The sequence below is a fragment of the Nelumbo lutea genome, chromosome 3, assembly GCF_056320005.1.
Source record: "Nelumbo lutea isolate HS-2025 chromosome 3, American lotus-T2T, whole genome shotgun sequence".
NCBI lineage: Eukaryota > Viridiplantae > Streptophyta > Magnoliopsida > Proteales > Nelumbonaceae > Nelumbo > Nelumbo lutea.
Window position 1 is genome coordinate 12462497 of NC_142686.1, and position 18909 is coordinate 12481405.

The 18909-nt window shown below is 37.8% G+C and overlaps 1 protein-coding gene across 2 annotated transcripts in view; it reads right to left on the reverse strand.

Annotated features, from left to right (window-relative positions):
* LOC148862998 (phospholipid-transporting ATPase 3-like) overlaps window positions 1–18909 on the reverse strand; it is a 72576-nt gene that overhangs the window by 3436 nt on the left and 50231 nt on the right. For both annotated transcript variants that reach the window (XM_088978009.1, XM_088978011.1), the window contains exons 10-22: window positions 18378–18499; window positions 18146–18230; window positions 17961–18038; window positions 17723–17839; window positions 17407–17556; window positions 17207–17311; window positions 4989–5131; window positions 4689–4790; window positions 4530–4593; window positions 4230–4442; window positions 601–766; window positions 418–497; window positions 91–330 (exon numbers count right to left, since the gene is read on the reverse strand). In XM_088978009.1, coding sequence (XP_088834135.1) covers window positions 91–330; window positions 418–497; window positions 601–766; window positions 4230–4442; window positions 4530–4593; window positions 4689–4790; window positions 4989–5131; window positions 17207–17311; window positions 17407–17556; window positions 17723–17839; window positions 17961–18038; window positions 18146–18230; window positions 18378–18499 — 1665 coding nt within the window. The remainder of the gene's footprint in view (window positions 1–90; window positions 331–417; window positions 498–600; window positions 767–4229; window positions 4443–4529; window positions 4594–4688; window positions 4791–4988; window positions 5132–17206; window positions 17312–17406; window positions 17557–17722; window positions 17840–17960; window positions 18039–18145; window positions 18231–18377; window positions 18500–18909) is intronic.

Below are 18909 nucleotides of genomic sequence, written 5' to 3' on the forward strand. Positions count from 1 at the left end.
CAAGTCAGTAGGTTGAAAAATTCATCATAACATTTCTTTTGAGAAAACTACTTTCATTCAATGCCTCAAAAAAGTTACAAAAGAATGTACCTGTGCTTTCTGCAGTGGAGAAACACGGCAACAAACTACTGCACTACAATTCAAGCTCAAGTTAAGTAAATTTCCCCGTAAAGCTGGATCCAATGCATACATCAAACACTTCCCATCAATTATAAGTGCCAACTTCTGTTTAGATACAGTATGTAGATGCTGTTGTGCTTCCTCAAGACATTTTCTCAGCTCTTGTTTAACTGTTTCTCTGATAAAGCGTGCAGTCTCCACAGGATCACCCTGTCATAGGTTTAGCAGACCAGTCTAAATTGTGAAGATTTCATCTCATACGCATGCAAGAAAGTGTCTTGTATAAATGTTACTTACCCTGCTTTCCATTTCTCTAATTGCATCAGTTTCTGAACTGATGACAAATTGCTTCATGTCATTGTTGATCAAACTACACGCTACAACAGAAGAGAAACAGAGCTCAGACTTACAAAAAAAATTACTACAGTGGATTGGAAAGAAAATGAAGAAATAAATAAAGTGAAAAGACTCCTAATTCACCATAAGCTATATTTATTGCCGTTTCCATCTTGTCCCCTGTTAGCACCCAAATCTTGATTCCAGCTCTAGAAAGTGTTTCTATGCAGGCAGGAACTCCATCTTGAAGTTTATCTTCTATAGCAGTGCATCCAATCAAAATCAGCTCCTTCTCTATTAGTTCTGCCACCTGAAGAAGTTTTGTGTTACATGAAAATTTAAACTATTAGAACATCAGAGATACCTGCCCCTTAGGGTTGAGGCCTTTGGCAACCCAGCTCAGCCTGAGCCTGACAACCTTCATATTTTGCATTTATCTATACGTACCAACAATTTTAAGTATAAAGGGAAAATATTTTCCTGTGTAACACAAGTATAGTAATTGTGAAGTACCATAGCTTTATCCCTTTATATGTACCAATTCTAAAGTCAGTCAACCTAATCTTAAATCCAAGTAGGAACATTTTAGTAAAAACTAGCGGGGACCCGTGCAATGCACGGGATTTATTAAGCAAAAGCTAAATAATAGAAAGGGTCATTTACTAAAATACCCCTTAAAGTTTCATGGATTTACTAAAATCTACCCTACAGTTAGCATTTTACTAAAACATCACTTATAATTTGCAATAGATTTAATCAATCTTCCATTAGATGACAGTGGAAAATGACAATGTTGACCCTAATGTTCATTTAAATAAATTTAATCAAAAGAAAATAAAAATAAAAATACCAATTTTGCACTTAATAAAACACGGGCAACCACTCTATTGGCTATATTTGGTCAATTTTGTTTTCTGTACAGAAAAGTATTAAGGGTATTTTTTGGAATAATAAATCATGGGCCTAATGGCAAAACAAACACTCCTTAATGAAAGGTTGATTAAGTAAATAAGTTGTAAAATATATGAGATGTTTTGGTAAAATGAAAACTATAAGGTAGGTTTAAGTAAATATGTAAAACTATAAGGTGTGTTCTAATAAATGACCCTAACAGAAATACATAAGAGTATACAATTGTTTTATATTTTCAACTTTTTAAATAATTAATAATTATTTATATTATATATACTACTTTTAATAAATTTTTTATAATAAAAAAATAACAATAATTAATTCCAATTAGGTTTATTCATCAAACTAATGAAACTGACCAACCCGATCAACTCGACCTGAGTTGGCTGGTTTTCTAGTATTTTAGGTTCGCTTTGGTACAAAAAATTCCCAATTCGACCAAGTTGGATCAGTTTCACTTTGGCCATTTGTAAACCGACCAAAATCAAACGACCTAACCATGAATATATATTAATATTTTATATTTTAAATATAATTTTTAATATGGAAAAGTGGGAAATTTCCCATATTTATTAGTCCAAAATGTTTTATACCATAAATCTAATTTTTAAAATTATTTTTAATTGCACTACAATTTTTAAAATAAAATTGAATTTTTAAGTTTAAATCTTTTGAACCGATTGACCAAACCAAAAAATCAACCCAAACCGATACAACTTGAGTGGGCCGATTTTCACAAAAGGTCAGTCGGTTTCAGCTGACCAACTCCCCAACTTGACTAGGTCAATTCGGTTGGCCAAATAGCATACGACTGAACCGAACCAACTCATGAACACTAGTAATTTTATTTAAATTAATAGTCTCATCTCTGATAAATAACAATAGTTTAATCTCCAACAATTATTGAAAATTTATAGCGAAAATACACAATTATTGAAAATATATCGATAATGAAAAATTACAATAATTACAAAAATACAATAAGTACTAAAAATATATTAAATTAGTCAATAAATAGTATAATCTCAAAAAATAGTTTAATCTTTAGTAAAATATTAATCAATAATTTATAACAAAATTACGATAAATACAATAAGTACAATAAATTAAATTTAAAAATGTCAATAATAGTAGTTTAATCTCCAATAATTATTGAAAGTTTTGTGTTAAACAACAACACAAAATAAATTTATACATAATCATTGAAAATACATTTATCACAAAAAATAAATAAATAACTACTAAAATACAATAAATATAAATTTTAGTATATATAATTATATAATAAATACAGATTAAGAGTTTAAAATTATTATTAATAAGTATAATTTCTTTTAAAGTTATTTTCTCAAATTATTACTTGATATAAGTGAAATTAGTTATTTACAATATTAAAAATATTAAATTATTATTAATTTCAATATTATGTTAATAATTATTTTTCTACTTTTCAGGTTATTTTAAATTTATTACATATATATAATTTTTATTTTAACAATTTAAGATATAGTTATGTTAAATATTTTGTTATTTAAAATATTTAGTTATTTAAATACTTAAATAATATGTAAAATACTTAAATTTTAAAATATTAATTAATTGTTGAATTTAATTATCCATAAAATCATAATTTATACTATTATTACATAATTTCATTATTAATTTTGTAATATATTAAATTATTATTAATTTCAATATTATGTTATAATTAATTTTCTACTTTGAAGAATCTAGCTATGATAAATATTTATTTATTAAAATATTTAAATAATCTATGAAGTATTTAAACTTTTTTGTTATTTGAATTTTATTTATTTAAAGCTATTACATATTATTAAATATTTTAAAAACATTTAAATTGAAAATCCAGAAAAACAAAGTTTAAACTGTTAGTACATAATTTCGTGATATATTTTGTAAAAATATAAAATTATTTTTTGTGTTTTCAATAAGTATTTTAAAATTATTATATAATTTTTTTAGAATATTTAAATAATTCTTAAGTTTTTTAATCCAAAATTTCTTTAGATAAATATAGATAAAAAGTAGGGGAGAGGATAAATAGAAGATATAGATAATTTTGGAGATAAATAGGAATTAGAGATAATTTAGAAGATAAATAGGAGTTAGAGATAATTTTGGAGAAAGTGGGGGAGGTAGTTTAGGAGAAGAGATTATTTAGGTTATTAGGAAAGTGCATCTCATTGGTTGTTTCAAAAATGACATGGAATTAAAAAAATAAAAAATTCAAAAAAAGGAGAAAATTTCTAGACTTCCTTGTTTTAATATATATATATATATATATATAGAGAGAGAGAGAGAGAGAGAGAGAGAGAGAGAGAGAGAGAAGAAATTGGGTCAATAACCTGGATACCAGTCCAACCCAAAGTCATTGGGTTGGGTTAGGGTTGAAGTTCCAATACCTTGGGTTTGGTTAGGGATGACCTCAATCAGGCCCAATTTGTACGGTTATACCCCTACGTCTATGTCAGATATGATGAAAATTTAAAACATGGCACCATGTCTATTAATTGTGATAATTTTCAAGTTCATCATTCTTCTTATTGGAGAAGGATCTGGGCATCTGATTGCACTCAAAGCAGCATTATCTATTTCCAGTCAACTTATCACAAAATATCTATTAAATGTTTGTCTTTCCTTGCATTTTTTTCACATCTCTGTTAATCATCTTTCAGCATTTGATTTTTGAAATAGGGGAATGATTTAGAAAAGTTGGTATTAAAATTTTGGTGAGTGCAGGCAAAATAACTAAAAATTAACAAGAAATCTCTTTTCTGACAAAAATACCTTACTAGGAGTTCCACAAATACAAAACACATCTATCTTTAAGGAGAACATACCTCATCCAACTTCTTTTCACGGTCTCGTAAGGATGATTTTGCTTGGATGAATTTTTCATTCCATCTTTCATATAGGTCATTACTCAAATCCCTATATGCCAGGCAAAGTGTACGCAAACCAGAAGATCCAAACTGTTCTAAATGCTCCCTAGTTAAAATCTTGACCTGACTATCGTCATCTGCCAACCTTTCAAATATGACAGAATCAGCACCCTGCAGAAAAAAAAACGTCTTTCTGAATTCATGTCAAAATTCCTATATGGATACCACCTTCTATGTCTCAAAGCCTAAAACTTTCACCTTACTATACAAAACGAGTCTTCCATCTGGGTGACGGCAGATAACAGACTGACGCTTCCTTGTGCTATTTGCATGTCAAAAAAATACAAGACCATCATTGCCAATACAAAGGCATAAACTGAATTGTAAAGACAAGAGAACCAGAAGAGTAAGACCTACCTATTGAACTCTAAAACACTCAAAATCTCATAAGAGACATCTTGGATTTTACCCATCTTTTCTACATGTGATTCACGAACCTTGATAGTGGTGGGTGTGCGCCTAAAAAAAAGAATCAATGGTCAGGAAGCAACCAAGGAAGAGGAATGAATAATATCTAAACAAAACCGCATCTTATTTGAAATGCACTTATCATTGATGTAAGTAAATGCACAATAAAGGAATCTGAGAGCATGGAAAATGAGAACATAAGCTATTCCTTATTTCCCACTAAAACATAATAGATATGATAAGACCAACCTATAAAAGAAGAAACCAAAGTTCTTTGCAGCAGTAACTAGAGCGGCTTCATCTGGAGATGCAGCCTGATATGTGATCTTTTCTGGAGATTCATCACCTTCTGGAAGCACAGTATGGCATATAGCAAGGCATCTAAAGAATTCCTATACAGACAACAAAAACCTTCAACTCAGAATGTCATAGTTAAAATAAGAGTATTCATATGTGTGTGGAAACTCCTATTAAAATGGAACCTAAAGTACAGCTGCTGAAATATCAGTACACTTTGGGAGCTCATACATCTTGACTGCACTCGGTTTAGGGCTCATCGTTGATGCCACATGCAAAATGGCCACAAACAGTTTGAAAACAATCTACGTCAATTTTGAATTACAGTGATGAAACTTTGCACCCAGACAAGCAAATAAAAGAAAATGGAAAGTACATTACAAAGCAGCACTTCAACTTTCCAATATTAGTTTCAATATTTTTTACATTGATTGACAGAATAGTACTGATACTTCAATGATATTTTAAGAAAATTTCTCTCTAGTCCTATTTTGATCCACATATAGGCAAAATTACATTTTCTGCCTATTATATAATTGTTTAGATATGAGACTAAAAGGAAAACTTTTATAAGACAGCTATAGAACTGGCAATGCTATATGGAACAGTACTGGAAAATCAAGAAACATGTAATAAAAAAAGTCTAGCTGAGACAAGGATGCAAAAATGGATGATTTTTTTTTGAAAGGAAAAGTATTGTATTAATATCAACTGTATAAGGTCCTGTACAAAAAGATGAGAATTATGACACCCCCCAAAAGAAATCCACCCTCAAAAATGAACCAGCACGAAAAGTGATGGGATTGTTGGTCTCGTTACAGTAGAAGAGCTGGTTCGAGGGAGCTCACCCTCCTGAAATGGACGAGAGAGAGAGAGAGAGAAAGAGAAGAGGAAGAGAGATGGGAGAGGCTAGAGATTACTTTATTCATGCCCACTCAATTGATTGTTACAGATATTTATAGCTCGAGATCATGACTTGTAACAAACTAACAGACTCTGCTCAAACATCTTGACGTGGACGGCACATGTAAACAAACCTCAGAGGAGGTGCTGCGTGCATGATTCGTGGGGTGTGCTGGGCCTGTTGAAGATGGAACTTGAGGGTCTTGAGTATATTGTCCCTTGCTGAAAGCTGGGTCTCAACTTCAGCAACTGATGATATCCCCTTTTTGTATGGTAAAATAGAGGGTCACACCCATAGAGCACTTTAAAAGGGGTGGTTCCTGCAGAGATTTGGAATGTGGTGTTATACTAGAACTCGGCCCATGGTAACCATTGAGCCCACTGCTTGGGCTTATCTCCCACAAAACACCGTAAATAGGTTTCCAAACACCGGTTGACTACCTCCGACTGCCCATCCGTCTGTGGGTGATAACTGGTTGAGTGGAGTAAGTGCACCCCTTGAGCGGTGAAGTCAGCTTGCCAAAAGGAACTCATAAAGAGGGGATCCCGGTCTGTCAAGATGGAGAGGGGAGTTCCGTGAAGTCTGGCCACCTCCCGTATGTAAGCTTGAGCTACAGTGGATGCTGAGTAAGGTCTGGAGAGGGCAATGAAGTGCGCATACTTACTCAACCTGTCTACAACCACCAGCACAACCGACTTCCCTTGAGAGGTGGGGAGTCCAGTTATGAAGTCCATAGTGACTTCCTGCCAAACTCTTTCCAGTATGGGTAGAGGCTGCAACAATCCTGCCGGTGCCTGTGTGTTATACTTTTTCTGTTGGCAAGTAGCACATCTTGCGACATACTCCCGCAGCATGCGCTTCATTCCCTTCCAATAATAGTGCAAGGCCAAACGTTTATAGGTACGAAGAGCCCCTGAATGTCCGTCCCCCTTGGGCTGAGTCATGAAAGAGTCGCAGTAGCTCCTAGTGATGGTTGGATTTGTCATAAATCACCATTCTCCCTCTGTAAAACAGAACATCACCCTTCACAGTGTACCCATAAGTGAGAGCTGGTTCCTTAAGAACCTGGGCCCGAATCTGGGCTAGGTGAGTGTCGTCGTGGGCTTTCTGCTTTAACTGATCTATCAAGGTGTAAGTTGGCCGCGATACCCCCGTGATGTGAGGGTCTTCCACCCGTGGGTCTTCCACCCGTGAGAGTGCGTCGGCAACAGCATTAGAAGGTCCCGGCTTATACTCAATGACAAAGTCATACCTCAACAACTTGTAGGCCCACTTTTGCTAGTCAGGGGCCAGAATTCTCTGTTCCAGCAGATGTTTGATGCTGCGGTGGTCTGTGCGCACAATGAATCTTTGGCCCAGGAGGTACGCTCTCCACTTCTGAACCGCTAGAGCGATGGCCATGAGCTCTTTCTCATACGTGGACTTGGCTTGGGCTTGAGGGGAGAGGGCCTTGCTGTAGAAGGCCAATGGTCGGCCCTGCTGCATCAAGACTGCACCTATTCCTTTGCCTGAGGCATTAGCTTCTACCACGAATTCCACATTGAAATCGAGAAGAGCCAATGTTGGCGATGTGGTCACAGCCTTCTTGAGTAATTGGAAGGCTTCATCAGCTTTCTGATCCCACTCAAATGCGTGCTTCTTCAATAGGCTAGTAAGTGGTGCCGCAAGAACTCCATAGTTTCTAATGAATTGGCGGTAGTGCCTGGTAAGTCCAACGAACCCCCTGAGGGCCCGTGGGGAGTTGGGCCTTGTCCAAGCGACCATGCAAGCTATTTTCTCCGGATCTGTATGCACCTGTCCATCGGAGATGATGTGCCCCAAGTAGTTAATCTGGGTCTGCTTGAAGGAGCACTTAGAAGGCTTCGCAAATAGCTGATGGTGGCATAGTAAGCTTAATGCACACTGCAAATGGTCCAGGTGAGCTGCCCAGTTCGGGCTGTAAACAAGTATAGCATCAAAGAATACAAGCACAAATACCCATAAATAAGGCTTAAAAATCTCATTCATGAGTATTTGAAATGTCAATGGTGCATTGGCTAAACCAAAAGGCATCACTAGGAATTCGAAATGTCCATCCGAGGTCCGGAACACAGTCTTGTGTATGTCATCCGGGTGTACTCGGATCTGGTGGTAACCCAATCGCAGATCCGGTTTAGAGAAATATTTTTTATCAAAATTTAGAGAAATATTTGGCCTTACCCAACTCATCAAATAGCTCTTCAATATAGGGTATTGGATACCGATCTTTGATGATGATATTGTTCAAAGCTCTGTAATCAACCCAAAATCTCCAGTTTCCGTCCTTTTTCACCAAGATGACGGGGATGAAAATGGGCTGCTACTGGGTCAGATAAAGCCCTTGTCCAACAACTCCTTAACCATCCTTTCCACCTTTGCCCGTTGGTAATGGGGATAATGGTAGGGTCTGAACTCTGACGTTGGCGGGTAGGGCCCCAGGTTGTATGGGTATCTTATGATCATGGGCTCTCGAGTGAGAAGGGTAGTGGGCTCCTGAAAGGTGTCAACATAGGCCTGGAGCAATAGTTGAAGCTACTGTGTTTGTTCAAGACTAAGGTTCTCAGCTTTAGAAGAAACAGCCGTGGGCCCAAGTGGCATGAGCCCACTCATTAGTAGTGGGGTAGCACTGTACTGGAAGTGTTTTGAGTATAACATCCAAGCCTTCTGCTGTTATGGGCTGATTTTTAACCCTCTTCAAGGTGTAGGTGCGGCCCTCCTGTGAAAATTGCATGGTCAGCTCGGCCCAATTACAAATCACAAGGCCCAAAAGCTACGACCATTGTATTCCCAGAGCCACGTCCACTCCGAAAAATAGGGGTGCAAGTCTACCCTGAAGGCATACCCCTGAACCTTGAGTTCGACTAACTTACATTTCCCGTCACAGGTAATTCGCTGGCCATTGGCCACATTAACTGCAAAAGTTGGGACTGCTTCAATCATTAGTCCCAGTTGCCAAGCTAACCCGAAGGTTATAAAATTTAAAGAACTCCAACTATCAATCAAGATGGCTACCCTCCTTTCTAAGATCTAGCCGTGAACCCGCATTGTTCGGGGGGCCTGATATCCGGACAGAGCCTGTAAGGAAATAACATAGTATTCTACTTTGGGAATCACCTCCATGTGATGAATTTTTCTTCACAATTATAGCACAAACCCTTTTCTCTTCGGGCCTGCATCTCTATCCACGACAGCTTCCCGTAAGGTAAGGTTAACGAGCCGGGTTTCCTGGTAGGTGGAATGGGCTTAACAGTGGTCACCGGATTGGTAGGGGTTGGAAGCAATAGGCCCAGGTTGTGTTCAGCCTTTGTGTAGGGGTTCTTTTGTATTGGGCCCACTTGAGATCCTGTAAACCTTCCCAATTTCTTGAGTCGATCCAGCCTTTCTTCCTGCAATTTGGCTAAATCAACCGCCGCAACCAATGTAGCTGGTTGCATGGTATTTACTTCAATCCTTATATCATCCCTCAATCCCCCTATGAAACAACCCACCAACGCAGCCTCCGGCCAACCATGAACTCTCGTGGCCAACCGTTCGAACTCGTTTTGGTATTCTCTTACCGTACCCATTTGTTTCACTCTAGAGAGGGACTCATTGAAGTTCTCATAGCCAGAGGGTCTGAACCTCACACGTAGAGCCTCAGTGAGGTCCAACCAGGTGGTTTGGGGATGGGTCTTTCGGTACCATTGGTACCACATAATTGCTTTGCCATCGATGTGAATGGCTGCAATAGGAACTCTTTGGTCTGTAGGGGTCTCATGAAATCCGAAATACCTCTCAGCCCGGTATATCCAGGGAACAGGATCATCATCTGAATACAGTGGTTAGTCGATCTTGGCAGCCTTGACAGGGAAGACTCCACCTCGCCGGATCCTACTGCTACTACTGGATCCCTCGACCTCTAAAGCTCTGGGTGCCGCCAACAGCCGTTCGAACTAACCAACTAATGCTGAGAGTGTTTCCTTGATGTCTCTCAACTCGCTGGTGGTCTGCCACACTTCCCCTTCAATCCGATCAATCCTTTCTTCAGCCGCAGTCGATCTGGTCGTCGGCATGGAAGCTAGGCTCTGATACCAACTGATGGGATTGTTGGTCTCATTACAGTAGAAGAGCTGGTTCGTGGGAGCTCAACCTCCTGAAATGGACGAGAAAGAGAGGAAGAGAGACGGGAGAGACTAAGAGATTATTTCATTCATGCCCACTCAATTGATTGTTACAGATATTTATAACTAGAGATCATGACTTGTAACAAACTATCAGACTCTGCTCAAATCTCTTGACGTGGACGGCGCGTGTAAACAAACCTCAGAGGAGGTGCTGTGCGCATGATTTGTGGGGTGTTTGGGCCCGGAGTGTCCTAGGCCTGGCTTCCCACAATTGAGCCTGCTTCTGGGCCGGTCCTAACAAAAAGCATCTCTAAAAAAATCAGACATAGATAACCAGCTCCTAAGCTCCTCCACTATGAAATTAATTACCCCCGTCTCAGTCTTGGTTTTCTGCTAAAAGACCCTATTGTTCCTTTCCAACCATTTAGCCCACAGGACTGCAGAGGGGATAACGGATTGCACTTGCTTCCCTTCGTTAGACATGCCAGAGACTCTCCACCCATATAACAAGGAGGAGACTGATTCCGGCCAGCACCAGCTCAGATTAACAGCTCTGAGAAAATGCTGCCACACCACTGTTGTAAATTTATAGTGACTTAAGAGGTGATTTGAAGACTCAGAAAACAAATTGCACAAAGGGCAGAGCACGTCTGGCAGGATGAAACCTTCCTCACCATTCAAGAGGGCTTAGAAATAGCCCCAATCTGTGGCAAGACAATGGGTAGTCAGCTCAGATGGTGAGGTAATGTGCATAGATAGACAATCAATTCCCGGTGAAAAGATTTGGAGTAAGCCTATTCTGCCCAAAGTTCAGGCATTGTGCTGGGAAGTCTTTCTTGGAAAGGAAACACCTGTGACATGCTTCAAAAGAAGAGGCCAAACAAGTGGCTCTATCCCCATGTGTTCTTTCTTTTTATGCAAGTGGAGAAACCTTATCTCACCTATTTTATCTCTTGCCCTTTTGTGCTTTGTGTTTGGGAGTACTTTTTATCTCTCTTTGGTTGCCAGTAGATTCCTCAGGATGTAGTGTGTCTCTTCAATTCAAATTTCCTAAGGCAACCAATGAAGAGAAGGGGGATCATGTGGAAAACAATTAGGGCAGAAGCAGTGTGGGCCATTTGGGAGAAAAGAAATGGAAGGATCTTCAATGAGAAGTTCTGGTCAAAGGAGAAAATTGTCGAGGTTATAAAGATCAAAGTTGCACACTGGAAAAAAAAAACACTTGAACTCCTCCAAAGATTTTTGGTGAATGATATAACAAGGGAACCAACCCCTTTGTTTTGACATTCCCTCATTTTTTTTTTTATAGATTTGACTTTCCCTCAATTTATGCACTGGCCCGGGATAAGGAGGCTTGGGTCTGTGACTGTTTTGATATTATCTCCAACCAAGTAGTGTGGGTTCTGAGACTAAGAAGTGAGGTTAATCACTGGGACCCTGATTCAATGGTTGCTTTGCTGCAAACTTTGGAACAAGTCCAGTTTCAGTCGTCAGGGATCAACAAGATTTGGTGGAACAAAGAAAATTCTGGCTTTGTTACAGTGAGTTCTATGTTGCAATTATTGCTCAACTCAAATGGGGTCTCCCCCACCCCCTTGGGTCTGGTTGTGGAAGCTTAGTATTCCCTTAAAGATTATTCAATTCTTTATTTGGGCTGCTACAAAGGGTAAAATCCCTACTATTTATGTTTTGAGGAAAAAAGGAATGATCATTGTCAATTGTTGTTGTTTGTATGGGGAGGATGAAGAATCTGCCCAACATCTCCTAGTTCTATAATAGCTACTCGCACAAGGTGTGGTCCCATGTTTTAAGTCTAGTATGAATTGGGTGATACATCCAGACCTTGCTTCCCTTTTGTTTTCTTGGCATGGGCGGGCTTTCTCCAAAAGGGGTAAGGTCTAGTGGCATGTCTCTTCTATGGTAGTGTGCTGGTGCATTTGGAAAGAGCAAAACAACTGCTTGTTTGAAGATTGAGTTGCTCCATCAGAGAAAGTGTGTGCGTTGTTGAAAAAAATTCTACTCAAATGCACTTCCATTGATGATCTCTTTGGGATTTCCACTTAAGCACTTTGTGGATCATTAGGGTGCTATTTTGTGTGAAAACGAATTCATTGTGTAATGCAATGTTTTAAAAGTGCAAGGGTCATTTTGTGCTAGAGGCACAAGGTGCAAGGCTAGGCATGTGCCTTTCTGAAGCAAGGTGCAAAAATGCAAAACAAATCCCAAAAAATATAAAAAAAGCAAAAACAATTAAAAATATAAACAAAATTTAAAATAAATGTTAAGAAAACTAATGATCTTAAATCAAAATACATAAACATGACATGTATAACATATTAAAAATAAAACCAAACATAACATATAGAACATTTTCAAGCATTTAAACTCTCGATCTCTTTATGTTCTTTTGATATCTTTTGAAGGGCTACACAATGGGGGGTAGCCCATCCCCCAACCCGTAACCCCCCCAAACCCAGGTGCAGGCAAGATTCAATCCCAAGTCTCTGTTATGACCAGCAGGAGACCTTACCAACAAGATGGTTGGCACCTTGCAATCTTTTTATTTTTTTTCCCAATTACTTCAAATGGTTAATGTGATTTTAAAAACTTTGCATTCTTGATTCTACAAGCCACCTTTGTACCAAGCCTCTTGAGGCAAGCCCAAACAAGTCCATGTTAGGGTCTTAAATTCTTAAGATTTCCAATAAAAAAAAGATTTTATAATTTTAATTGTCTTCTAAAAATGTCTTTTATTAGGATGAATGAATAAACAACATTAGCAAATTGAGGGTTCTTAGAGAAAAAATGCACAAATTTTGAAAAGTCACACGCTTGGGCTGAAGCGTAAGGTGCACCAGACAAACGTCATTTCAAAGTGCTACACCTAGGACCTAGGCGAGGCACATACCTTAAAATGCACCTGGCTTGTGCACCTAGGTGTGCCTGAGACATGTCTTTTAAATCACTGGTGTAGAGCACAGTGATGTGGTCCCTACTGTGTTCGTATGATTGTAGTTAGCAGTTAGTTATTTTCATTTGGTAGTTTATTTCAGTTTATAGTTATTAGTTCTTTTTTTATTTTGCCTTGTAAGCAGTAAGGGTAATTCAGCCCTTTACTTTTATTTCAGTATTAATATAAATTGTGAGTGGGGCGACAGTTAGTCAATCCTCTCTCTTTTCTGAATTCTCGTCTTCGAGTTCTTCTTCTCCTCTTCTCAATCTTTCTTTATTTATTGCAACTGAACCTAGGACTGACTGTAGTCCTATTCGACTACTTGGTATCGGAGCCAACCTAGGAGTTCTTATGCTAGTAGTCTAATCAGGCCGACTACATAAGAACTTCCTAGGTTTGGAAGTTTCAGCATAAAGGTCATTGGCTTATTCTTGGAGATTGCTGGCAGTGTGCGGCTGCTACTAAAGAGATTGTAGAGCCTTGGAGAGATCCAGCGATCAGGAAGAATCAGATGAAGGTTCAAATCCTCAAGATTAGGGTTCAGACATCAGTTAGAAGGTGGTGGTCAGAGTTCTTTCATGAAGTAAGTTGTTTTCCCTGAGATCGATCTAAAAAAAAGATTATTTTTGTTTATTCTGAGAGGTGCAGTTGAGAAATCTCCTATCTTCTCCTGAGTTTTTTAGGGTTTTAAGAGAAAACCTAAAATTCAAGACTTGTTACTTCTGGGGCAGGAGTTGAACCTGTTTCATTCCAGACTGAGTGTTTTTTAGTTCTCTGGAGATCTAGTAGAGCTGTTTATTATTTCTGTGTAGTTGCCGAACCTAATTCACCCTCTTAGGCATAGTTGTCAAGGCGACAAGGCGCCCTTGGAGGCTCACCTCGCTTAATCGCCAAGTAGTTTTCTATAGTGTGTTAGACAAAACTTTTATATTCTTAGTTTTTTGGGGTTATGATTTTAAAAAAGACTTTTAAACTAAAATATTTATTTTGTGTTTATACACTAATTTCTTTTTATTATTTTCTTATTTGTTAGGGTTTAATCAACACAAACACTAAATGCTGTATTGAACCCTGAAAGACTTCAAAACCTGAACCAACAAGTAAGGAAAAATTTAAAATGTTGTCTAACCAACACATTTACTTCTTTTTCTTTACTAATTTTGTGTGTCTATCTTATATACCAAATTTCTTCTTCCACCTTCTCTTTTCTTCTTTTCCTATAACAGAAATAGGGGTTCAGCCCTTATATTTTTTTGAAATTTCTTTTTCTTTCTTTTTTTCTCATGAATATGTTGGAATATGTTGCTTTTCTATACTTTAACATGAAGTTTATACTTTTCTCATGAAAATTATGCATAATTATTAAGGAAATATGATTATGGAACCTAGGGAACTACCCTAGGATACATATTTTCACTTGAAAAAATCCATCACCTAGGTGACGCCTATACTTTAACATGAAGTTTATACTTTTCTCATGAAAATTATGCATAATTATTAAGGAAATATGATTATGGAACCTAGGGAACTACCCTAGGATACATATTTTTACTTGAAAAAATCCATCACCTAGGTGACGCCTAGGCACCCTCCTAGGAGACTAGGCAACAAGGCGCCCCCTTGGTGCCTAGCCTCACCTTGGCACCTTGAAAACTATGCTCCTAGGTCGGCTGTTATCAATTTCTGGGTGCAGCTTCCTTATCTTAGTGCTAAAAAGGGTGTTTTTTTATTAACATCTTAACAAGAATGGAGTTTAAGAACCAAGGGGAAGATGTTTTGGGGGCTAGTGGTTCTGGTAACATGTCTGAGAACACCTTTCAGATTACAACTATCAAGTTTGAGGAACCAAATTACCTAGAATGGGCCCAATCAGCCATGATGGCCATGTAGAGGAAAACTGAATTATTTGTTAGGGGATGTAAAGGAACCAACTAAGGAGGACCAAATTTATGCCAAATGGGTTCAAAAGAACTATTTGGTTATGACATGGCTGTGCAACTCCATGCAGCCACATATCAGCCGGAACTACTCATGGGCAAAAACAACTAAGGAAATTTGGGACATCATGAAAGAGACCTACTCCCAACCCCTTAATGTTGTTAGGGCTTATGAACTGAAATGTGAGGTTAATAATCTTAAGCAAGGAGAGAAATAGTCTTGGTTTACTTCTCCACCTTGAAATCCTTAGGGCATGAAATTAACCACCTAGAAACAATTGAGTGGGAAAGATAGAAGGATGCACAAACTTACAGAAAGTAGGTTGAAACTAATAGTGCACAATGAAGAGAGTAGGAGAAAGGTTATTTTGCAACATCAGCCTTGGCAACGGTTAAACCTAAGTTTGGGGGTGGTAAGGAGAGGGATATGAAGAAGGAAGACAAGAGGGACCTAGTATGTGAATACTGCAAGAAACCTAAGCATATTAAAGACACCTGTTGGAAGTTACATTCCCATCTAGTTCCAACAAAACTCATAAACAAAAGGGGAAATGCCAATGTGGTTGTTACTATTGATTATGCAACCTCATCGGGCACAAGAGCCACATCCATAGACACCTTAGCTGCTATTCGGGCTGCTCTAACTCAGTTGGAGAGTGAAGTTGGTAATTCAGCACCATCATCTCAGCCACCAGTCACAACATCATCTCCTCCCACTTCAGCTTTTGCTCATTCAGGTACACAGGCTTTAGCTTATTATGCTTCAGCCCCAGGTAACACTGAACACTGTTGAGTGAAGATTCAGGTGCATCTGATCATATGACTCACTTTTCCCTACTGTTTACTACATATCACTTATCCTCAGACAAAAACAAAATGTCTATTACTGATGGCTCTCTTGTTCCCATTTTTGGCAAGGGAGACATCAAGTTGTCTAATGCCATTTTTTGTCTTCAGTTTTGCATGTTCCTAAACGTAGTACAAATTTGCTTTCAGTTAGTAGCATTACTAAAACCCAGAATTGTTCAGTAACCTTTTTCCCTGATTGATGTGTTTTTTAGGACTTGGAGACAAAGAAGGTGATTGGGAATGGCCGTGAGACGAATGGAATCCATCTACTTGGAGGGAGCTCACATTGGAATGATAGTGAAGTCAGAAGGTCTTTTGTTTCTCAGTCTGTTAGTCAAGTTATGCTTTGGCATAACTGGTTGGGTTATTTATCTTTTAAGTCTTTGAAAAGCTTGTTTCCTAGTTTGTTTCAGTTTGTCCAGATGTCCAGTTTGAAATGTGAGAGTTGTGAGGTTGCAAAGCATTGTAAAACAACCTATTCATTGAGTAATAAAAGAAGTAGTATTCCTTTTGACATTGTGCATACCGATGTTTGGGGACCTTATCACATCACTATGCTCTATAATGTTTAGCCTGTTGGATCTACTCCCCATGTAGTCAGCTGTTGAAGAAATCTCTCATTCAGCAACCTTATTTTATCTTATTTACTTTTAATGAAATTCAATATTTCTCAAAAAAAAAGGGTGTGGAATGAAGTGCACAGTCTTCCAAAGGAAAAGGAAAAGGTGGTAATGGAATGGAAGCCCCCAGAAAGCAACAAAATAAAACTGAATTTTGATGGGAGTTCCATGGGAAACCAGGGAATGGCAGCTATTGGAGGTGTCTTTAAAGACTATTAAGGTAAGGTGGTGGTATGTATTCAGGACCTGTAGGGGTTGGGGATTCTCTAAAGACTGAACTGATGGCTTTACTGCAAGGCTTAAAATTTACTAAGCAGTCTATCTTCAAGAACTTGGAAGTTGAAAGGGACTTAAAACTGGTTGTTTCCTGGACCATTACTAGGCACCAAGTGGATTTATAGGCAGGCATGCCCTTGGGGAAATGGAAATCCTGTCAAAGATATCTGAATAGTCTGAATACTCTGAAAAATACCTTTGTTTGGGTAAGGACTGCAAATGGGTTTGCCAACATATTAGCAAAGTAGGGGGTCCATAGGCAGCAGATGTTTTGGGCATTACTGTAACACTTTTGATCCTGGGGCTTTCTATCTTTGTTCTATTGTTTTATGGGTGGCTGGATATTCACTCTGTTTTCATATTTTCATACAATTGTTAAGACTTCCTTGCTGATAAAAAAATCATTATATGCTAGGGTTTGCTTTTTCATCAGAATTTTATGAAACTACAACTTTCATCACACAACACAACAATTTAAGAATGACGCTGGCCCATGCATAAATAATCTACCTTGCAAGTATCGGGATTACATTCATTCCGCCAAGCACCTCGCATAAGCCTAGCATCATCAAAATTGAAACCCTTTTCATGAACTGCATTAGCTGATTTTTGTACCTATACAACAAAAAATAAAGATGAAAATAAATCATTGAACAAGAAAAGAATGATACTATCTTTTCACCATTTTCATATAATCTGCAAACTCACACCTCCACAAATTTTCTGCCACTTCGCTGAGCTGCTCCTCTTTCTATTTCAGTGATACCAGTTCCATACACCTCTCCTCCAATTGAGCACTTAAAGAATTCCATCAAGTTTCTTGTTAAAGTTCCCGTTTTGTCAGAAAATATGTACTCAACCTGTCCAAAGAAGTGAACTCAAAATAAAATGACTCAAAAACTTGGATTCTGAGTGATGTAAGATCAAATACACTAGGTAGGAGGCTATCAATGAGTTCAAAAACGACCCATAGTTTATTCGCAATCTAGAATACATTAACCAGTTACAAATAACATAGTAACTAACCTGACCAAGCTCCTCATTCAAATTAGATGTCCGTGCCAATGCAGGAGTGTTGGTTTCAGTATGATACATATGCAAGTCCTTGTTGATGAACTGAGTCGACTGAATAAATTTGATCATCTGAAGGTTCACAAACAAATAAACACCATGCAACAAGAAATACAAGCAAATGTTAAGGAAAGATGTCCTTTCTTGTATGAAACCATGCTAAACCTTCAACTCAATAAGAAATATTACCCACCTCAATAGAAACATAAAGAGAAATGGGGATGATTGTTGAGTACAACGTAATTAGGGTAAACATAGTCAGGATAGCAACCTGTTTAGAGAACGAGTTACTAAAGATCTTGCTAAGGAAATAATGAAATTAAACAATAAAAAAATCATACTTTTAGAGAATAAAGTTATAGTAGGAGCAATATGTACCACAAATCTGTTGCTAGGGTTGAACTGATCTTCCACACTCTCACTGAGGCCTAAGTAGTAGTACTTGCGATTTATGAACACACCGCTGTGGGATTTGAACCAAGTAAAAAAGTCATCTACTCCATAGAGAAAAGGGTTTAGACATGTTCCAAAATAGACATAGTAATTGTAATATTCACAAAAAATAAATCTTGTTGAAGTAATGGAGAGGAAAAAATGGTTGCATTCAAACCTGCCAATGGCTCCAATGAGACACATAAAGAAAAGACCACCAAAAAGAGCAAGTATAAGCTTGTCAAGTTTCCTCTCCAAGGTACTCCTTTTGGAAGGAACATTCATAGCATTCATCATAACCTGCAATTTATTCCGCGTAGCCAGAAAAACTGCATGAAATTACAACGGAACAAGCTAAAGTAAAATAAAGGATATACAAAAATAAATGAAATGGGAAGAAACAGTTTGTAATGCATCAAACCAAACATTTCATAAGCATGCTTAAAATGTTTCCCTCATTATGATAAGGAGCTAGTTTTACATGGTTGTTTCTAGGGCTATATTTTTTGTCTTCTAAGGAGTTCCTGAGTTGCTGCAGTGGTTGGTTATGGAGGCTGCATTTGGTTAGGGTGGGTAGCTAGGTTGTAGTTGGAAAAGGCTTCCTTCTTTTTCTTGTCTCCTTTTCCCTCTTTTGTTCTTTCATCTTTCTTTGCACTAGAGCAGTTTGTTTCTTTTCTCCTTGTCTTATAAAAAATCTTTAGTAATCCATT